Source organism: Prinia subflava, chromosome 1, assembly GCF_021018805.1.
Source record: "Prinia subflava isolate CZ2003 ecotype Zambia chromosome 1, Cam_Psub_1.2, whole genome shotgun sequence".
NCBI classification, from domain to species: Eukaryota; Metazoa; Chordata; class Aves; order Passeriformes; family Cisticolidae; genus Prinia; species Prinia subflava.
The window spans coordinates 62,646,267-62,664,400 of record NC_086247.1 but is presented as its reverse complement, the minus strand read 5'-3'; the positions used below and the strand labels follow the sequence as shown (position 1 = coordinate 62,664,400).

The 18,134-nt window shown below is 38.0% G+C and overlaps 1 protein-coding gene across 1 annotated transcript in view; it reads left to right on the top strand.

The window, feature by feature from the left end:
* Positions 1–18,134, top strand: part of GABBR2 (gamma-aminobutyric acid type B receptor subunit 2) — a 465,813-nt gene that overhangs the window by 87,992 nt on the left and 359,687 nt on the right. The window contains exon 2 of the mRNA XM_063398360.1: positions 15,124–15,261. Within this exon, the coding sequence (XP_063254430.1) occupies positions 15,124–15,261 (138 nt within the window). The remainder of the gene's footprint in view (positions 1–15,123; positions 15,262–18,134) is intronic.

Below are 18,134 nucleotides of genomic sequence, written 5' to 3'. Positions count from 1 at the left end.
AGTTTGCTGTTCCAGCAGCTTCTCTGAAGCAGAAAGCTGTGTCCTTTGGGGATCTGGGTAAGGGAAATCTTGGCCTCTGTCCTGTTCCACTTGGCCCCACAGTTTCTGGGGTTGCCATGATGGTCCCTTTAGAATCGTTCAGCTTCTGCATTTTTTCTGTACTTTGGAAGAAGTTCCTGAATCCTCAATGTAACCAATTCCAGTTTTGCAAGGTAATATTACCCATCTTTCTGGCTTCCTATAGGGCTAAACAGTGACTCTAAAGGAGGAGCTTATGTTTGAATATCACCAAACTCTTATGTTTAGAAATTAGTGGCATCAAGGAGTTAAGTGCCTTTAGATTCAAGTCTAAAAAGGAAGGTAGGTCTGACAAACACTTGCTGGCAGGAGTTGGACTCAACATAACAAGAGGGTTAGCTGACTTTGACCTTTGTGTTTACAGAATTATCTGTTGTTTAGAGCTTCTTGTTTGTGTCTCCTCTCAGCTTGAGGTAGTCCAGTCTTGCCACTCAGAAGAGGTTGTTCTTTTTTTAACTGCCAGTCTCAAGATAGACAGGATGAAGCACTTCTGTCCTTGCTTCTGTTTTCTTGCTAAAGGTGTCCTGAAACAATTTCAGTTAAATTAGAAGCGTTCCTCTGTCTAGATCATCAAGTGGAAAAAAAAAGGTGTATTCTTCTCAGGTCCTTGATGCCTTGATATTTTGGTCCCTTGTAGTAAAAAGAAAAGAATCATCCCAGGAAAAATAAATATTTTCCTTCAAGCAGAATAAATACCTTTCTTAAGATTTAACTATAAATATTTTCTAAAAGTTTGAAGTCACAGAATGAGTAATGTTAGTAGGAATGCTTACAGAAACTCTGTGAGGTTTTAAATGGGGTTTATTTCCAAATGGAAGGCAATTAAATTATTTATAACAGATTAAAGCTGTGCCAAAATCATTTCTGATTTATTATTTCTAAATAGAAAGCAGTGCTATTTGCATTGTGCCACTTTTAATGCAGATAGCTGATAAAAATGTGATTTCTTTTGTTTTAAAGATTGCTTTTTTAATGCTGCACTAAAACTTCATATCAGCTTAATTTATATAGGTCTTACATAACTCAGTCGTATTATTTTACATATTTTTGATTAAGTGGCATTTAGAATCGTGGCACCCTATGTGCTGGACACTAAGAATTTGTAATTAAAAACTTACTCAATGTTTTCTGGACATGAGAAGGTACAGAAACTGATGCTGCTAAATGTCTTTGAAAAGGCCAAGCTAGACTGTCAAATGACATTTCAAGGTGCACGTGCTAATTTATCAGCAATGACAAATCATGTATTAGAAGGTAAATTCTTTCTACTCAGTGAGGAATACAGGGCTGACCAGTATAAGTTGCTCCTAATACACCCAGTGGAATTAGTGCACAAACAAGTTGAAAACACATCAAAACAAGACTATCAAGAGTCTCTTCAACTGACAGGAACTGGTCAAAAGAAGAACTAGTACTTTGTTAGTATAAGCTAATCTGTTTTCCAAATATTGTGGCATAGAGCAGAAGTATGCAGCACTCAGAACTTGATTATCAGTAGGCTGTGTATCGAATATTAAGTGCTGAAAAGCCTTTTGTTTGTTGATTTGAACAGTAAAATGCAAACTTGGGAAACAATTTCTCTGAGTAACACTGCAAATAACTCTTGTAGTCTAATTTTCCTAAATTTGTTTTCTATTGTGATCTCAATTAATTAATTATGCTCATTTTTTTTTTTCTGTTTATGGTTGAACACACACTGTTCCTAGTTTATGAATAAAGGAAATTCACAGAAGTAGTTGCAACACAACAGAGAAAGCGGTGGACAAATTTTCTGTTTTCCTTCTGATAATGTTATCATAATGAATTTAAAGCATGAGGAGTTCTGAAATCTGGAGGTGTACTTGTTTTGTCATATCTGCATATCTGTGGAAATATTCTGAGCTTAAAGAAGTCAATAAGCCTTTGTGGTTAGGGGAGACATATGACACCTCCCCCCCTTCCAACTCTGTCATGTTTGCATGCTAACACATCACATGCCACCCAAATCTGTGTTAATATTTGTGATTCATACATTTCCCCGCCTCTCTCTCCTCTTCTTTGCTGTGGGTGTGAGTCTCCTATCTTCCAACTCCCACAATAGCTTAAACTACATTTTCAACACATTGGAAGAGGGTACTCACACAGTCTTCCATCAGTTTGCATATAGCCGTGTAAGTAGGAGGCAGTGGAAGAAAATTATCCCTTTTTTCCACTGGTTTTACTGTTTCTAGGGAGTACAGCCTCCACTGCACCTGAGGAAAGGGCTGTTCCATGTGTTCATGAACTGGCACCTGAGATGTTATTTTGTAACCATGTGCTTCTCTTCTCAGCAAGTTGACTTGTGCTTCCAGCTCCGTTGGCTGGAGCGGATTTGTTTGGCCTTTGTTAGTTTGTTTGTGGTAAAGGTATTTTTTGTTGTTGTTTTTTTCTTGTGAATGTCTTTTTTTAAAGATTAATTTTAAGATTAGTATGTGGAACTCTGCTGGCAAACTCTCCCATTCTTGAAGCCGAGATGTGAGGTGTTTGAAAAGAGCATTTCCTTTTAACTGCTGTGTTGTCCTTCACCCTCCAAGCATACCAGTCAAATCAGAGCTGCAGGAAGATCTGTGGCAAGCAGCAAGGCTGTTGTCCTCCCTCTGTCCTTGCCCCTGCACACACATGCTGGCACAAACATGTGCGTGCACATCCTGCTTTGACAAAGTGGAAAAGATGGTGTGAACTCATCCATTTCACTGTGAGGTCAGCAGACATATTCAAACTGTAAATACTAGCAGTAATTTGTCAACTTGCTTTACCTGCATTGGGAACCACTTACATAAACTCTTGTAATTGGGCTGTGGAAAGGTGGCAGCCAGGTGATTTGTTCCTGACCACAGCCTAAGTAGAGAATGCTTTTCTTGGCTCTACTGTGTCATCTGGTCTCTGGCACTGGCGTGTTTCTGCTTGCATTTCATCAAAGCTTTGAAACCCTAGTCTTGTTAGTATACAGTATTCTCACTGCTGGTTTTGAACTAGCTGTTGTGCCTCCCCCCTGCACCAACATTTTCCACAGCTGCCAATTTTTATGCAGTTTCCAGTAACCAACAGAAGACCTTTTTAGGTCTCTCTTTCCGCACCACTACTTGGTACTAGAAGACTTAATGACAGAAACCTCGTTCCTCCCCTTGAGACACTCTGAGTGTCATATCAAGTAAGACATTTGAAATCTCGTGAGGTATTCATAGCACTGGTTCATTTTGAGAATGGCTTCCTTGGACAAGGTCATTGTCAATTTAATATTTCTCCTGGTCAGGACTTGCACATTTTCCTTCAGTTTGTCTCTTAAAAAATTGTAAGAGTTTAACTGATTCCCAGTACTTCCTCTCCCTATATGATGCCACAGTAAAAAAAATAAGAGCGATCCAGAGCTGTACAAAGTACTTTTCTTCACTTGACAGTGTAGTGTCAGCCATGCTTGACAGAATGATTAGAATCATTCTATTAGCATTTTATACCATTTCAGCCTGTTAAGATTCTGGGTGACAGTCAGTACATGTTTGGCAAAAGAATGTCAAGAATCTGCACTGTTCCCTGTACAAGCTTAAAGCAATTTAGCTCTGTTGGAGTACATGGTATCAGAGGAAGTAGGCTGTGTTGAGGAACTTGATATTTGCATGGTTTTTAAATTTATTTTTTATCTCTGGACAGCTTAGGACTGAATGACCCTGACAAAATCATGGAGATTTTAAGGCAGGGTTATCTTCATAGACAGATGGACAAACTTACATGTTTCTCTGTCCAGTTACTGAACTAGTAAATGAATTTTCTACTGTGATGATTCAGGGAGTTTAGTCATTTACAGTTTATTAGAGTTTAGTCAAGCCATTTTTAGTGGTGTTTAGGCAAGTTAAAAGTCAATTTACACAAACATGAATTCTGCTCATGCATATGAGCTTTGCTTGTGCCTAGCAGAGCATTACGTGCCAAAGTAATAGCTGCAGTCAGAAAGGTTTCAAATATAAGCAGTGTGAAGGCAACTGGGCAGCTGACAGAGGATTTGGTAGTTTGGAACTTCTTCCTGGTGTGTCAGTGAGATTTCTGTAGAGCTTGGTAAACAGCCAGCAGGAATTACTGGGGAGACATGTCTGAGGGAGTTCGTGTTGGGGCTTGTTATGAAAGAGGATGGTGTGCACAGAGACAAACCAGTTCTTGGGCTCCTACACTCATCCTGGGTGGCAAGCAGGCAAGGAGCTGAGGAACAAATTTTGTTGTGTGTCCCAAGTATATAGCACATTTAAGAAACTAAAGGAAGAGAATTAGGGTGACCTAATTATGCTAAGATGGACATGCTAGCAGACCTTAGCCTCCAGTATGGATTTTGTTTGCAGTTTCCAGACTTGCACTGAGTATATTTGCTTTTAAACATCTGGGTGGTTGACTGGGGGGCAACTGCAGGTTTGAGCCGTGCTCTCTGTGGGCATTTCACCTGCATTCAGCTCAGCTCTATCTCACTTCTATGTCACATGGCCTTTTTTTTATGGGGGGGGGGAGCATAAGGAGCAAACCCCCAAGGGTCAGTACTTCAAGGCGAGTAATACCCTGCTCTTGGCTTATTTAAGCTTAATTAAGATTTTCTGGAAGAGCTGTAAGAAAAAGAAAGAGAAAAAGAAAAATTGGTCAGTCTGCTTGTAGAAATCCTGCACTATGCAGCTGAATGTGAGTGGTGAGGATTTATTTCTGCCCTGCCTTGATCTTGCAAAGGAACAGCTGTTTGTTAGTCATGTTGCAGTTTGCAGAGTGGAGGCAGTATGTTGCTTTTATAGCTTTAAAGCTATGGAAGTTTAGTGTTCATGCATGCATGTGACAGGACCACACATCAGACAGATCCACCACTTGAAGTTTTTGAAGTGGTCTCTAATCTCTACCAGTTACTCTCCTGAAATAAAACTCAATTAGATCAAGGAGACACTTTAGACAGGGAAACAACAAATTAGGTTTGGCTTGAAGTAATATGTGTAAGAACCTTGCCTATAGAGCTAATGAAATTGGAAACCTTTTTGAACAGGTTTCCATTCCAATATCTTTCCATACTTCCAGGGCTGATCCTTTTCCTTCCTTTGCCTCTCAGGCTCAGCTTTGAGTCAACTCCTCATTGCAGATAAGTCCGTGGTACCTCAGGTTTTTGTTAACAAGGTTCCTAACTGACACTGGGATTTGGGGGGTTTTTCATACCTGCTGACTGTGAAGCATTGTGCCTACTCACAGGCTGAATGTCCTCTCATCTGAGTAGCTGCTGAAATAACTTTATTCTCTCCATGTTGTCTCTTTTGCCAGGAATTAAGGGGGCAAAAGAATATAATGCTACCTGTGCTCATATGTACTCTGTTTCCAGCCTGAGACTTGTATAAAATGGTGAATTATTATAGTCTCATGCTATGTTAATTCAAGGCAAATTAAAGCATTCCATGAATTTCATTTGGCTTTTCATGGGCTAACTTGATGGTAGTTTATACAAAGGATCACACATTATTCCTCATTAGATAAATTAGCTTAGCAGAGTTTCATTCGCTATGGACAAAGTTCAACTGTTTTACATCACAGAAAGATTTTAATTAAAAATCATGGACTTGTGATAGAGGCTATTACACCAGATTTTCTTGACCTTTGAGTCAAAAAATTATTTTTTGCTATTCTTAATTCCTTACACCCTTTCTAACCTCTTACTTTTTCAGCTGTATTTTAATTCTGATCTTTATGTCTCTGAAGTTCTTGTTGGTGAATTAAAAATACACATATATATTAAAAACAAACAAAAAACCCCTTTCAAACAATATTCTTTCAGAAAAGTCATGCTGGGAGCTACATGTACCACTGAGCACTCTTGATGTTGAATATCATCCTCTAAAGCAGAAGAGTTTTATCATATTTTCCAAAAATGCCAGGTGCTGTTGGACCTCTTATTAAAATTCCGATATATTCTCAAGGATGCTACAGACGTCCTTGTGACAGCTTAAGAAATTGTCTCACATTTTCCAGGTAAATGACTTTCAGAAGTTATAAGAACAATTCTGAAGGGCCTTGGAGTCATCTGTGCTCTTGTCATCCCCAGTGAATGTTTATTTAGAAATTTCTGTGGTTGTGAGCACTGAGACATGGGCCCTGTTGCCATATGACAGAGGCACACAGGGGAGACTTTATTTTGACAAGACCCTTAACCAGAAGGATGCTGAAGAGTTTTGGATTTGTTTTTTTTTTTTCCTTCCCATATCTCTTCATCCTCAGAATAATATTTTAATTTCATATCAGAAAAGTATCAAGAAAGATTTCTTTCTCCCCCCCCCCCACCCTCCCATACCCCTTTTATAAAAATGAAGCCTTTTCCATGAGTAAGTAGGTCATGGTAAAGAAAAAATTCATACAGCAGTCATCCCCTACTGCTTCTTGCTGCTTGCTGAGGGTCAAGTGATTTTTCAAAATACCTTTGCACTCCTATCTTGGTTTCAGTTGCAGCTTATTACTGCAGAGAGAGGTGCCAGACATTCTAGCATGTATATCACTGGTACTTTAAATATTTTGCTCTAACACACCTCTGTTTTCTTTCACCTACAAGAACTTCTTGAGTTTTATTTATAAATTTGGATTTTTCTCCTTTTTTATTCTCTTATTTCAGTCCTTTCTTTTACTTACTGCAGAGAGCACTGCCACAGTCAAAAGGAGTTACACATTTTTATATATAACTGTTTTCAGTGTATTGAAAAGACACACTAAGAGTTCAGAGATGGTACCCGTCCCTGTGTGAGAGGATTTTTCTATTCCCAAAATTACTTGGGGAAAAAAAACCCCAATCCTGTTAAAACTGAGTTCATAGTCAGTAGCAGACAAAAGGAAAGGAGAAAATTGATGAAACAACACCTTTTAAGGCAGTTTCAGAAAAAATATTTACAAAACATAGTATGAAGAATGATTTATATTTTTTTGATTGTTCTTGCAAAAAGTCATATCTTTTGCATACACTAGATTTGGAAAAAAAAATCCAATGTCATATTTAAATGGCACATCTTTTCACTTTTCTGGATTCTTCCCTATATTCTAAAATGCACAGGGGAGGGAATGTAAGGAAATCTAACAGAAATATTTCAGTAGAATGTGACTATTAAAAGAAAGGCTATTTATGGGGGTGTAATGATAAATAATAAATTGTAATAATGAAGGGAAGAAAAACAAGAGACAGGTACAAAATTGAAGAATTGACATTAGTGACTCGATGTTGAACCTGCCAGTATTATCTCCCTTAGCTCTCCATTTTTTACTTGAGCAACAGCTGGCAAATACCTTGTAAATCTACTACAGCACCTCTGAGAGACAACAAAATAGTCAGTAGATTGCAACTATAAATTTAAGTGATAATGATCTTGGGGTTCAAGTGTCTGAAACAATTAACACCTTTTGAGGTTACTTAAATGCAAAAACATAACTGATTTCAAAGGGTCATTTTAAAAAGTATTTTGATAAAAATAAAATCTGGAGATATTTTCCTCAATTATTGAATAATTAAAATAATTCTTTGGTTTTTTAGAAACCATTGTAATGTTGAACTTCTTCGTAAAAATTGGAATACCTGGAGAAAACCAAGCCAGCTTATTCTCAAAACCAGAATATATTATTTGTTTTCTAAATATGTTTGGATATATTATTTTACTGTTTCTTTGGAATTTTATGCTTTTCCATAATTCCGCTTATTTCCATAAAACATAATGGCAATGGAGTGGTATAGGTTAGGTTGGGAGGACGAAGTGAGCAAGTTATTGGTCTCCCTGTTAATCTTGAATTTTCAAAAATATCTGATAGGTGTTTGAGCACCAGAATGTCAGAAAAAACCAATGCAGTACCAAGACTTAGGTTTGTGTTTTATATATTTATGCCATAAAACTGTCAATGTGAACATCCACAACCAGCTTTAAATATACTTGGAAGAAATTCTCATTCAAGAGGACATTTTTTTGGGAACAGCCATCCATTTCAATTAATGCTGCTAATTAAAAAAGTATGTAAAACTATCTTGTGTAATATTTTATTGGATTGATGCAGAAGTGAGTAAGTTAAATAAAACGGACCATATGTTGTGGGTGAGCCAATACAGTATGGATGTTATAAAATCCCCTCTGGTCCAGGAAAGCACCAGTTTGATTCAGGTAAGATGGTAGGTCCACCTGCAGAACAATCCAACAAAACTCAGTAACTATAAGAAATATATACTGTGGCATCTGACTAATGGTTAATTTTGCACAATAGGATCTCTCTCAGGCCCAAATGTTAGCTTTCCTTTAGCAATTCACAAGAAGATATTAATGTTTTGGATTCCTGCTCAACTTACGGACATCCTGGCCTGTGTTACCTGAATTACGAATTTCATTGCTGTATAGCCCTCAAACAACTCCTGCACGGGGTTAGTGGTACAGGCAGAAAAAAAAAAAAAGGGGGAAAAAAAAAAAAAAAAAAAAAAAAGGAGAGAGGGAAAAGAGACAGTAGATCTGTGCTTCTCCATGGCCTGCAGGGGGACAGCCTGCCTCTGCCTCACCACGGGCTGCAGCACCTGGAGCATCTCCTGCCCCTCCTTCCTCACTGACCTTGGTGCCTGCAGGGCTGTTGCTTTCATATTTTTTCTTGTTCCTTTTTCACAGCTGCTGTGCAGTGGGTCCTTTTGCCTGTTATTAAAAGCGTTATCACAGAGTTTCATCAGCAGCACTGATGGGCTCAGCTTTGGGCAGTGGCCAGTGGGCAGTTTTGGAGCTGGCCAGAACTGGCTGTCAGTTTTGGGGCAAGTGTCACCCCTGCTGCTCCTCTGTTACCAAAACCTTGCCACATCAACACAATAGCTGCATTATTAAAAGGGAGTGATCTTCATATCACAAATACACAAAATGTTTCTCGATGATCTTCTGAACTTCTGTGTGTGTTACACATCAGAGAAAAGCTTTACCTTTGTTTGAGGAAAGACTTCACCTTTCAAGCTGAATGCAAGTTTACTCTGAAAAGAGGAAGTCAAAATGATCTCTGCTACTACTGCATATTTAATCAGGATGGAAACATAGACAGAGTCAGTTTTGATTACACAGGATTTATCTACTTGCTACATTCCAATTCCATTTAATATTGCAGTTCTTAAATTGGAATAGTTCAGTGTAAATGTTATATACTCCAAGAAATAGTAACGAGACTGAAAAATATAAGTCATATAATAAAAAAGAGTATTATTGGGAAAAGTAAATGTACTTCTCTTATAAGGAGAGACAGGAAATCTTTGTTTATCTTGCTTGGTGGACTCAGTTCCAAACAGTGAACTGAGTAAAAAGAAAATGTCATTGAGCAAGAGGCTGAGCCTTCACATGGTGTTTAGACAGGCTCTTAGGAAATGAGGGGACAGAGCAATGAGTGGTCCACCTTGCTTTGGGATCAGTGATTAAGAGGCTGGTGACACCTAAGGGGGAATATAAGATGCTAAATGAGATGCCAGGCACCAGTACCTTAGAGTACTGTGAGCTGTGCAGCAGGCAGAAGCAGATAAAAAAGTTGCTAGATAAAGTCTAGAAGTAAAGAGGTGTCAAGGAAAGAGAGTTAATTTACTGGGAAATATTTCATTGAATAGATTAAGTCCTCCTCTGCTGTTTCCAGTCCTTCTAAAGCAAAACTAAGTATGATTGCATATTTTAATTAAACTAAAATATGATAGAGAAATCACATACAGAAAATCCCACCTTTTGGGATCAGTTAAGTTCAGTTTTAAGACAGAGAAGTTTAGTGTACTTGCTGGAAGGCGTTGCTTCTGTTTTTCAAATGCAGACCGCAGGAATGGCTGTAGCAGTTCAGACCAGACTTGATGCAAGTACTTGGCATTGTCAGTTACCAGGAGGAAAGGACAAGACTTTGGACTTGCTTCCCTAGAATAGTGTCCTGGCCAGCAAAAATCTGTGATTCAGGTGTTTCCTGAGAAAATTGTCATCTCTCCATTAAGAAGTTTTGAATTGTTTTTTTTTGATCTATGAACTAGTCCAATTTAATTTCATGTATTTGTGAACTTTTAGCATTCATAACATCCCCTAGCAAGACATCTCACACCTACTTTGCACAGTGTGAAGTATTCTAGAACAATTGAAAGGTAGTGCTTTTTCTTTCAATGGATAATTATGTTGTCACCAGATGCTGTGGTTGTCAAAGTGGAGGTTCCAAGAGCAGCCGTACAAACTCATGGAAAGAAAATCCAGCTACAGCAATTAAATGCAAAAATATAATTGCCGGCTTTTAAAGTACCTAAATTGCAGATACTTGAAAACAGAGAGAAACCTCAGGGGAAGCATGCCCTGCCCATATAAAGCACTCAGAGTTTGCTAACTTGATTGACATTTTTTGTAGCTCCGAGCAGTTGTCTATATGTTCTTCACTGAATTGTCTGTATTTATTGGTGACTTTAAAGAAGTCAATGAAAATTAAATTAAAATAATTGTTGGTGTTCCTCACCTCCTAGATCCATTTGAGCTGGTGTAACACAGATCTAGTTTCTAAGCAAGATTTTGCAGGGGATAGGAACGAGGCTTCATACCTTTGTTCTCTCTGTTCAAAGAAGTGTCTTTATATATTTATGAGAATTTAGGGCAGAGTGCTGCTGAAAGCTCTGGTATTACTTGATAAAGTTGTATATTTTATTATGCAGATGACAACTGTTTGTAAGTCCCTCTTTTCATAAAGGCTCTCTAACATCAATTGTCAGTAGCTCAATAGACACCAAAATAGTTCATGTTTACTTCTACTCAGAAAAAGTACAGTTGTGCCAGAATACAGCTTGCTGAGGAACAGTTCAACATAGTGGTCCAACAGCTAGAAATCTAAACATAATCACACATGTGACCAGTGTATCCATCCCTACAATGCCTAATGCTGTGCAACTCTAACAAGATCACTTAAATTTCAAGTATCTGCTGTTGTGCTAGCCCTGTAATTACTCAAACCTGTCCACGTTACGGAGTTGGAAAAGCTTTTTATTGTATAAGAGCCACACGAATTTCTGTTCTGTGCACCAAGGACTTGAAATGTGCTATGCCTATGGCTATGAGGATTTCAGTGCACACCCCAGTGTCTTTTTCACTGTCTGCCAGACAGCCTCCCTGGTAGCCAACAACCCTCACAGGTCAGTCCTGCTGCTACTCCTGACTTCAATGATATGTGGCCTTCACATGGGAAATCCTTTCTCTCAGCTGCAGAGGGCCTTTGGGTAGATTGCAGGTCTCTCCTGTGTATTCAGCTGCTGTGCTGTTCTCTCCAGAATTGTTTCTTCTCTGTGTGCACCCCTAACGCCTCAGGCAGTTCTTCCTCCCTGTGTATTCAGGTCCTTTTCTCGGTGGAGGATTATAGTTTTTATTTGTCAGCTGCTCCTCTGAAGAGGATTCAGGATGGTTAACACTTGAACCCACAAATTCCTTTGACTCATCTCCTATGCAGCAGTTCATCTGGCTATTTTTCCTAATTAAAATAGTGGTTCTATGCACACTTTGTCAGGTGCCAGCTGTGATATTAAGCTGTCTTTGTCACAGCAAGAGGCAGGATATGTCACAAACCTTTGCTTAGTGGTTTGGTTGTATTTTTCCTTGTGAATTTCCCAGGTACGCTGTGTCAAGTCAGCGTGTTAAGAGGTACACTTAATGTAATTATTTCATTAATATGTATGTTTGCTATTTATATTATGCTTATTGCTGGCTTTTGGCTGAGACTGAGCATAGCAATTAATGTGTTTGGGGTAGGTGGTTCTCAGCCCCTTCTCCTGAAGAAAATTGTGATAAGTGAACAAATCACATATATTTGAAATTCTAGTTTTGCTAAATGTGTTGCTACCACTGTCAATGTTTCAATGGGCAGTCAAGTTCAGGGGCACAGGACAGCTGCCTGGTTTTATGGACAGGTTGAAAGTGACCTGGCTGCAGTTCAGCTCAGTGAAGTAGACATGTTGATAACAATTCAGGCAAAATGTAAAAACCTGGTAGTAAAAGCACTGTTGGCTCCTTCAGATTATAATTTTCGTGATATAATTTTGCTACTTTTTATGAGAGATTCTTTCCTCTTCATTGCTGTGGGTCAAGCTGCAATTAGGAAGACAGTCAGCTTCTAGTCATCCACATGTGGCCAGGACTTTCTAGCCTTTGCTTTTTAAGGTAGATTTTGGCTTTTATGCAGTCTTCTTATGTCCTATAAATAGATTACTGAAAAGGATTTTTCCTGGACCTAGCTGGAGACAACAATTGAGGAAGTTGTTTGGTGGTGACTGATGGGAATTTCAGTGGTTGTTGTCTTTCAGCAGCCCCACCCTCTTTTACAGTTACATAGGTAGGGTTGGGAAATTGAAGACCGTGAGCAGTGGTGGTGACCACCTGGGATTTCTGAAAAAATCCAGCTGTTCACAGGGCTTCAGGAGCTTGCTAAGGATACGTTCATCAGACTGGAGGCAGGAAGAAACCTTTTCTCCTGCTTGTCTGTCTGGCTTGGTAGGGCTATTATTTTTATCTGAATGTTTATTTCTTAATGCTTGTGACAGACTGTTCTGTTGCTTGCAGGGAAGAATGTTATACACAGTGTATGTTGTGAAATGTGACATTAAACAAATGTGAAGGTCTGCTTTCTCCCATCTTTCTCATTTTTCCTTTCGTTTCTGTCCAGTTGTGGCCAGCCACAGTATGAAGTTCTTGTTCTTCATCTCTGAGACATACTTTAGACTGTTGGGACAGTTTGTCTCAAGGAATAGGCAGAGTCTACTCTAATTATTCATGGTGGCCTAGAAGAGAGAGAACTGAGACTAGTCAGGAGGGAAGTGCAAAGGTGAAAACATGGTAGGCTTCTAACTGGATCACATTGAAGAGAAGCCCAGGTGTTACTGTAGGTACTTTTGATTGATCAGTAATATATCTCAGCAGCATGAACCTTTCACTTTGGGAGAGATGAACAAACATTTTGGCATGCCTTCCCAGGAGAACTGCTGTGATTGAAAAAGGATTGTTGGCATGCTATTATATTCATAACGATGCAAAATCAAAGAAAGAAAGACCTTGTACCAATTCTGGACCTCCCAGCAAGCTGACCTACTGCAACCCATAATTTCTTAAGTTTACTGCAGCGAGAAAGATTTTGTAGGCAAATAGTAGTTAAAAATGCGTCAGTGTTTTGTGATGTAAGGGTGAGTTTTATTGTGAATTTTACTTCAGATCACATGCCATAAGTCTTTTATTTATCATTTATTTGTTCATAACTTTTCATGTACATGGCCCTTCACGGGCTGCAACTTCAGACAGTTATTTTATTATTAACATTATTTTTATTTCATATGTTGCTTGTATTCTTCTCAAACTGCTACTTAGTGATACATTTTAAATGTGACCTAATAAAAAAAGAAAAATAATTATATTAACTGGTTTTAAGTTGGTATGAAAACCAGTTCAGCAGTCTTTTCTGCTGCAGCTTCATATGATAAGGTGGATGAGGAAGAAGACCTGGCTAAATGTCAATTTAAATGGAGATACCTAAAGCTCTAGTGTCCTTGTCTGCTTGTAAGTTCAAGAAGTAGCTGAGCCCTCTGTTGCACTTGGAATAAACTGGTCTTTAGGTAGGGAATGAAGGAATAAGAATGGAGAATGCTGTTTTTTCCAATGATCACAGTCTTAGTTCCCTCACAATGTGAGCTTGTCACTAGCACATTAAACTGATGGAGGAGCTTCAGCTGTACTGAGTGGTTTTGGGTTTTTTTCTGCATTAAGAAGAAAAGCATTGGGCTCTGTTATGCAACTTAAGAGAGTCTATGCATTAAATATCTGTATCCTTTTGAGTAAGTGGGAGTAATAATTCTATTCTTGCAGATAGAATGCGAATATAATATTTTTTTTTACCATGTTAATTCAGTAAGGAGATTAATATAAGCTTCCAAACTTCTTAGTCAAAATCTTTATTCTCTCTGCAGAATGCAATACAATTACTGCTTGGATGCTGATAGTAAATGAACTGTTTTATTGAATAGTCGTAATGAAATATTGGAGGCTGGTGTGCAATAGTTCTTATAAAGAGTACATTCAAAGAAGACTTTGTAGAGGAGGCAAAAGAGGGCAGAAAACTTCTGTCTCAAAAAGAGAAAGGAGTGGCTCCAGAAGTGCCACTGTTATAGTCTGTTGGTACTTCTGACTCCCAGTATGGTTTGGAATCAAATTCTTACCTTCAGGCACATAATTTATTAGTACTCTGTTGTAAGCTTAGGAATTAGGGTTATTATGAATGATTAATACTACTTTATTCAAGGATTGATGTATCTTTTGCAATACTAAGTAGCATGAGCTTTTTTTTTTTTTAATTTTTAGTCCTAGTGTCAGTTTACAGTAAAATTCTTTACACCTGAAATAATGATCAAACTAATTATCAGGGAAGCCAAGAACAGGTCAGGTTAGAAGGATCTCAGAATGTCATCTAGCCCAGCCTTCCACTCAAAGATGTGTGAGCTGTGAGAGCAGAACAATTAATTGTTAGCACTTCAAAAGAATATTTTGTTATCTTTTGAAGACTTCGTGTTATCCTTCTAAATGGCAGGATCTCTGCTATATATATTTTGCACAGAATACTGATTTTAGACTTTAGATAGAAGTTTAAGTAGAAGCTCATTAGGAGGCTTCTTTAGAGACAGAACTTTTTTTACAGAGGCCATCAGTAGTGTCAAACTTCCCCCCAGCTCTGGAAACCCTGCTGACAATCCAGTGTTACATTCCAAGTTTTGCTTAGGGAAATGGTAGCTCTAAATGTAGAAAATGTTTTGTTACTGGACTTTTTTGTTGTTTGTCAAATGGTGGTACCAAAATTCTGGTTTTGAGGACTGTAACGAGGCGTTTTGCTGTTCTTTTACTATGGCTTATTAGGAGTCCAGAAGAGAGTACTCTAATTTTTCAAGTCTAGATCTTTTGTGTTTGCCTGTAGAACTCGATTTTTTTCCCTACCCAACTGCTCAACAGTTTGTTACTTAGTTAATTGATTTGTGACACTGAATATTGTCTCCCTCTTTCTTTTTTCCAGTGTGACAATGCAAAAGGACTCAAAGCCTTCTACGATGCAATAAAATATGGACCTAATCATCTGATGGTTTTTGGTGGCGTATGTGCAACAGTTACTTCTATCATTGCTGAATCTCTAAAGGGGTGGAATTTGGTTCAGGTAAGACATGGAATGGATTATATTCTAATGCTGACTGTCTTGTGTCTCTGGAGTTTTTAAAATATTAGAAACTTAGGTTTGATGCTTTTAAAGCTTAGCATTTTGTGTAATTTTTTGTTTTGTTTTGAAGGCCAGTGAAATTATGTGTAGAGATTAGTTACTCATATATAGTTCTAGATTTTAAGGCTTGGCATTTCATTGTACTCAAAAAGTTTCATTGTACTTATGAGTTTGGGGCAGCAGTCATGTGTCTCAGTAGGTTAATTAAATAAAAATAATGTTTCTCAGAAGGCAACCTAGGTGAAATCAAGTTCAGGCATGGTAGGGGGGCAAACCTAGGACTTCTGAAAAGTTAGAAGAAAGAACTCATCAGGCCTTAAATTATGGTACTTCAGGGTATTTACTCAGTCTTTACTCAGTCAGAATACAGTAATTCCTATGCACTTTAAAAGTACTGGAAGTGCATAAATTCTAAATAGTGACTGGGTTCATGTCTCAGTATTTAACTCACGAAGCACATTTATTCCCAGTTGTTCTTCTTTCTGACTTTCTCAAAGGTCAAGTTTGTGGAAAGGTTTCCTCTGCTGAGAAATCAGAATTTATTAATACTAATCTCTAAAATGCAGATGATAACAGCATGATTTTCTTCATTTATTCAATCATCTGACTAGTGATAATTTTCAGATGGATGGCTGCTCACATAGCCATTGAGTTTTGCTTTTCTGATGTGGAAATATCCTGGCTTTTTACTCAATATTCATATTACCCAAAGATACTCCTGTATATTTTTCTATCTTAAAAACTCTTAATTATTCTATAGCAAAAGAAAAAATAGATAACAATTACCTGAGGTTACAGTTACAAACAGGCTCCTCTCTCCACCTGGAATACTCCCTGAGAACAGTGCAGCAAGAACAAATGAGGCATAATTAAGTTTGTGAAGAAGATGATGATCAGAGTACAAATGGGAAAATCTTAGGAGGATAATTAAAGTAGCTTGTTAACTGTGTTTGCAATGCTTGTCAGATCAGATGTTTTTTTCTTCTGCTTTGGGATTTTTTTTCAGATGTAAAAAATAATTCCTCTGTGGAAACCAAATAATAGTGTATCTCTGGGGAGAATGGAGAAAATAACAGAAAGCTTGAAACTAGCCTTTAACACTCTCTCTCAAAATTGGCCTAGTTCATGACCTATAATGAAGCACCAGGCAGAGCGCTGGTTTTTTTTTGAATTTGTCACATGGAATTTCTGTATGATGTATGGTGTTTCAAACACCTGGATTTCATTGTGCTAAAAATCTTTTTATTTGTAGTCAAGTTCTGCCTAATACAATCTGGAAACCAATTTGTTCATGAAGTTGCTCAGTCTGAGGAAGGGTGATTAGAAAGCTTTTAAATTCCTGAATTTATCAAATATATGTTCAATTATAGAATGGTATGAAATATTGCTACCAGAGAGAGCATTTATTTCTCTGTGTTTGACCACTGTGGGTGTGAATATGTCTTAAACATTATTTATGATATCAGTTCAGGGTATTCTTGACTGCTTGGGCTTACTATCCTGTGGGCACTAGATAAATCCTCACGTGGAAGAAACTGTTCTTTATGTCAGGTTTTTATATCTTGATTGGTTGAATGATGAAAAAACCACAAAGAACAGCATGGCTGGGAAGTGTGGCAAAGCTTAGTAAATGGTATAGCAGCAATGGCAATAATCTAAGCATTGCCTGTGAAAGTGTTATGTCATATAGTGACAGCAATATGTGTATCTGCAAATCAGCAGATGTAGAATGTATAAGATAGTGGGGAAACAGAGTACAAATCCTTCCATCCCTCAGGATCCACTGTCATAAGTGTCTCTGATTAAAAGCACAACTTGAGCAGAAGGAGAAGATATAAATCTGTAGTTCTCAGTAGTGGAGCGATAATATTCAGCCTGAAAAGATACAAGGCTGTCCTCCTTCAAAACTTGAAACTTCACCTCAAGGAATCACAGCAAACTCACATAATTGTTTTATGAAATCATGATGATGATGAAGTCATTCCGTGTTGCAGTCAGGAAGAGCAAAAAGAGTGTAGAGACAAAAACTAACCTGACATTGCATTATTGAATAGAGGATTTGCATTTGGATGTCTGACTCCAAAGATTTGTCCCCGTCCTTGTGCCTGCAGTCATGAAAACAAAGCTCTTAGCCCTAGGAGGAACATTTGATTTGATTTACACAGGTGTCATGAGGTTCAGCAAAGTGATGACTCTCTTACATGCGAGAGAAATGCTGGATGATACGGATAGTCTTGGGAAAATAGGGACAAAAGAAGAATAACAGCATATAGCAACTAAAAGAAAAAATACTTTCCTGAGCAAATACAATATGAAGCTTGCTGACTGCAAAACCATTCTGAAAGCCTTTTAGACCTGATTTCAAAGTTACTAGGTGACTGCTTTTCCTCCGTTTGGATGAATTTTTCTTTTCTGCCTCTTTTCCGTTCTCTACAATAAGAAGTTGCCAAAACCAAATAATGAAACAAAAGGCCAAGAGTATAAACGAGCTTGAAATTTTCATATTGCATTTTCTACTCAGGCAATTACAGTAGGGATGACGGAGGAGAAGGAAATAGATTCTTGCAAGACAGCTTCAGTCTCTACTCTCCTTAGTGTATGCTTTTGATAATGGTAGTGTCTTTTTTACTTAACTGGTTAAATCAGGCCTCTGACGGCCTGCAGCAATGTGAAATAGGGAACATTATAGAGGCTGAGAAAAGTCTCAGTCTGAAGGTGACTTGTCTTATTTCCACATCATATCAAAAACCAGGTACTTTTCCTCCTCCATCTTGAAAAATTCTGCTTTAGTTATGATCAGCAGCAGAAAGGGA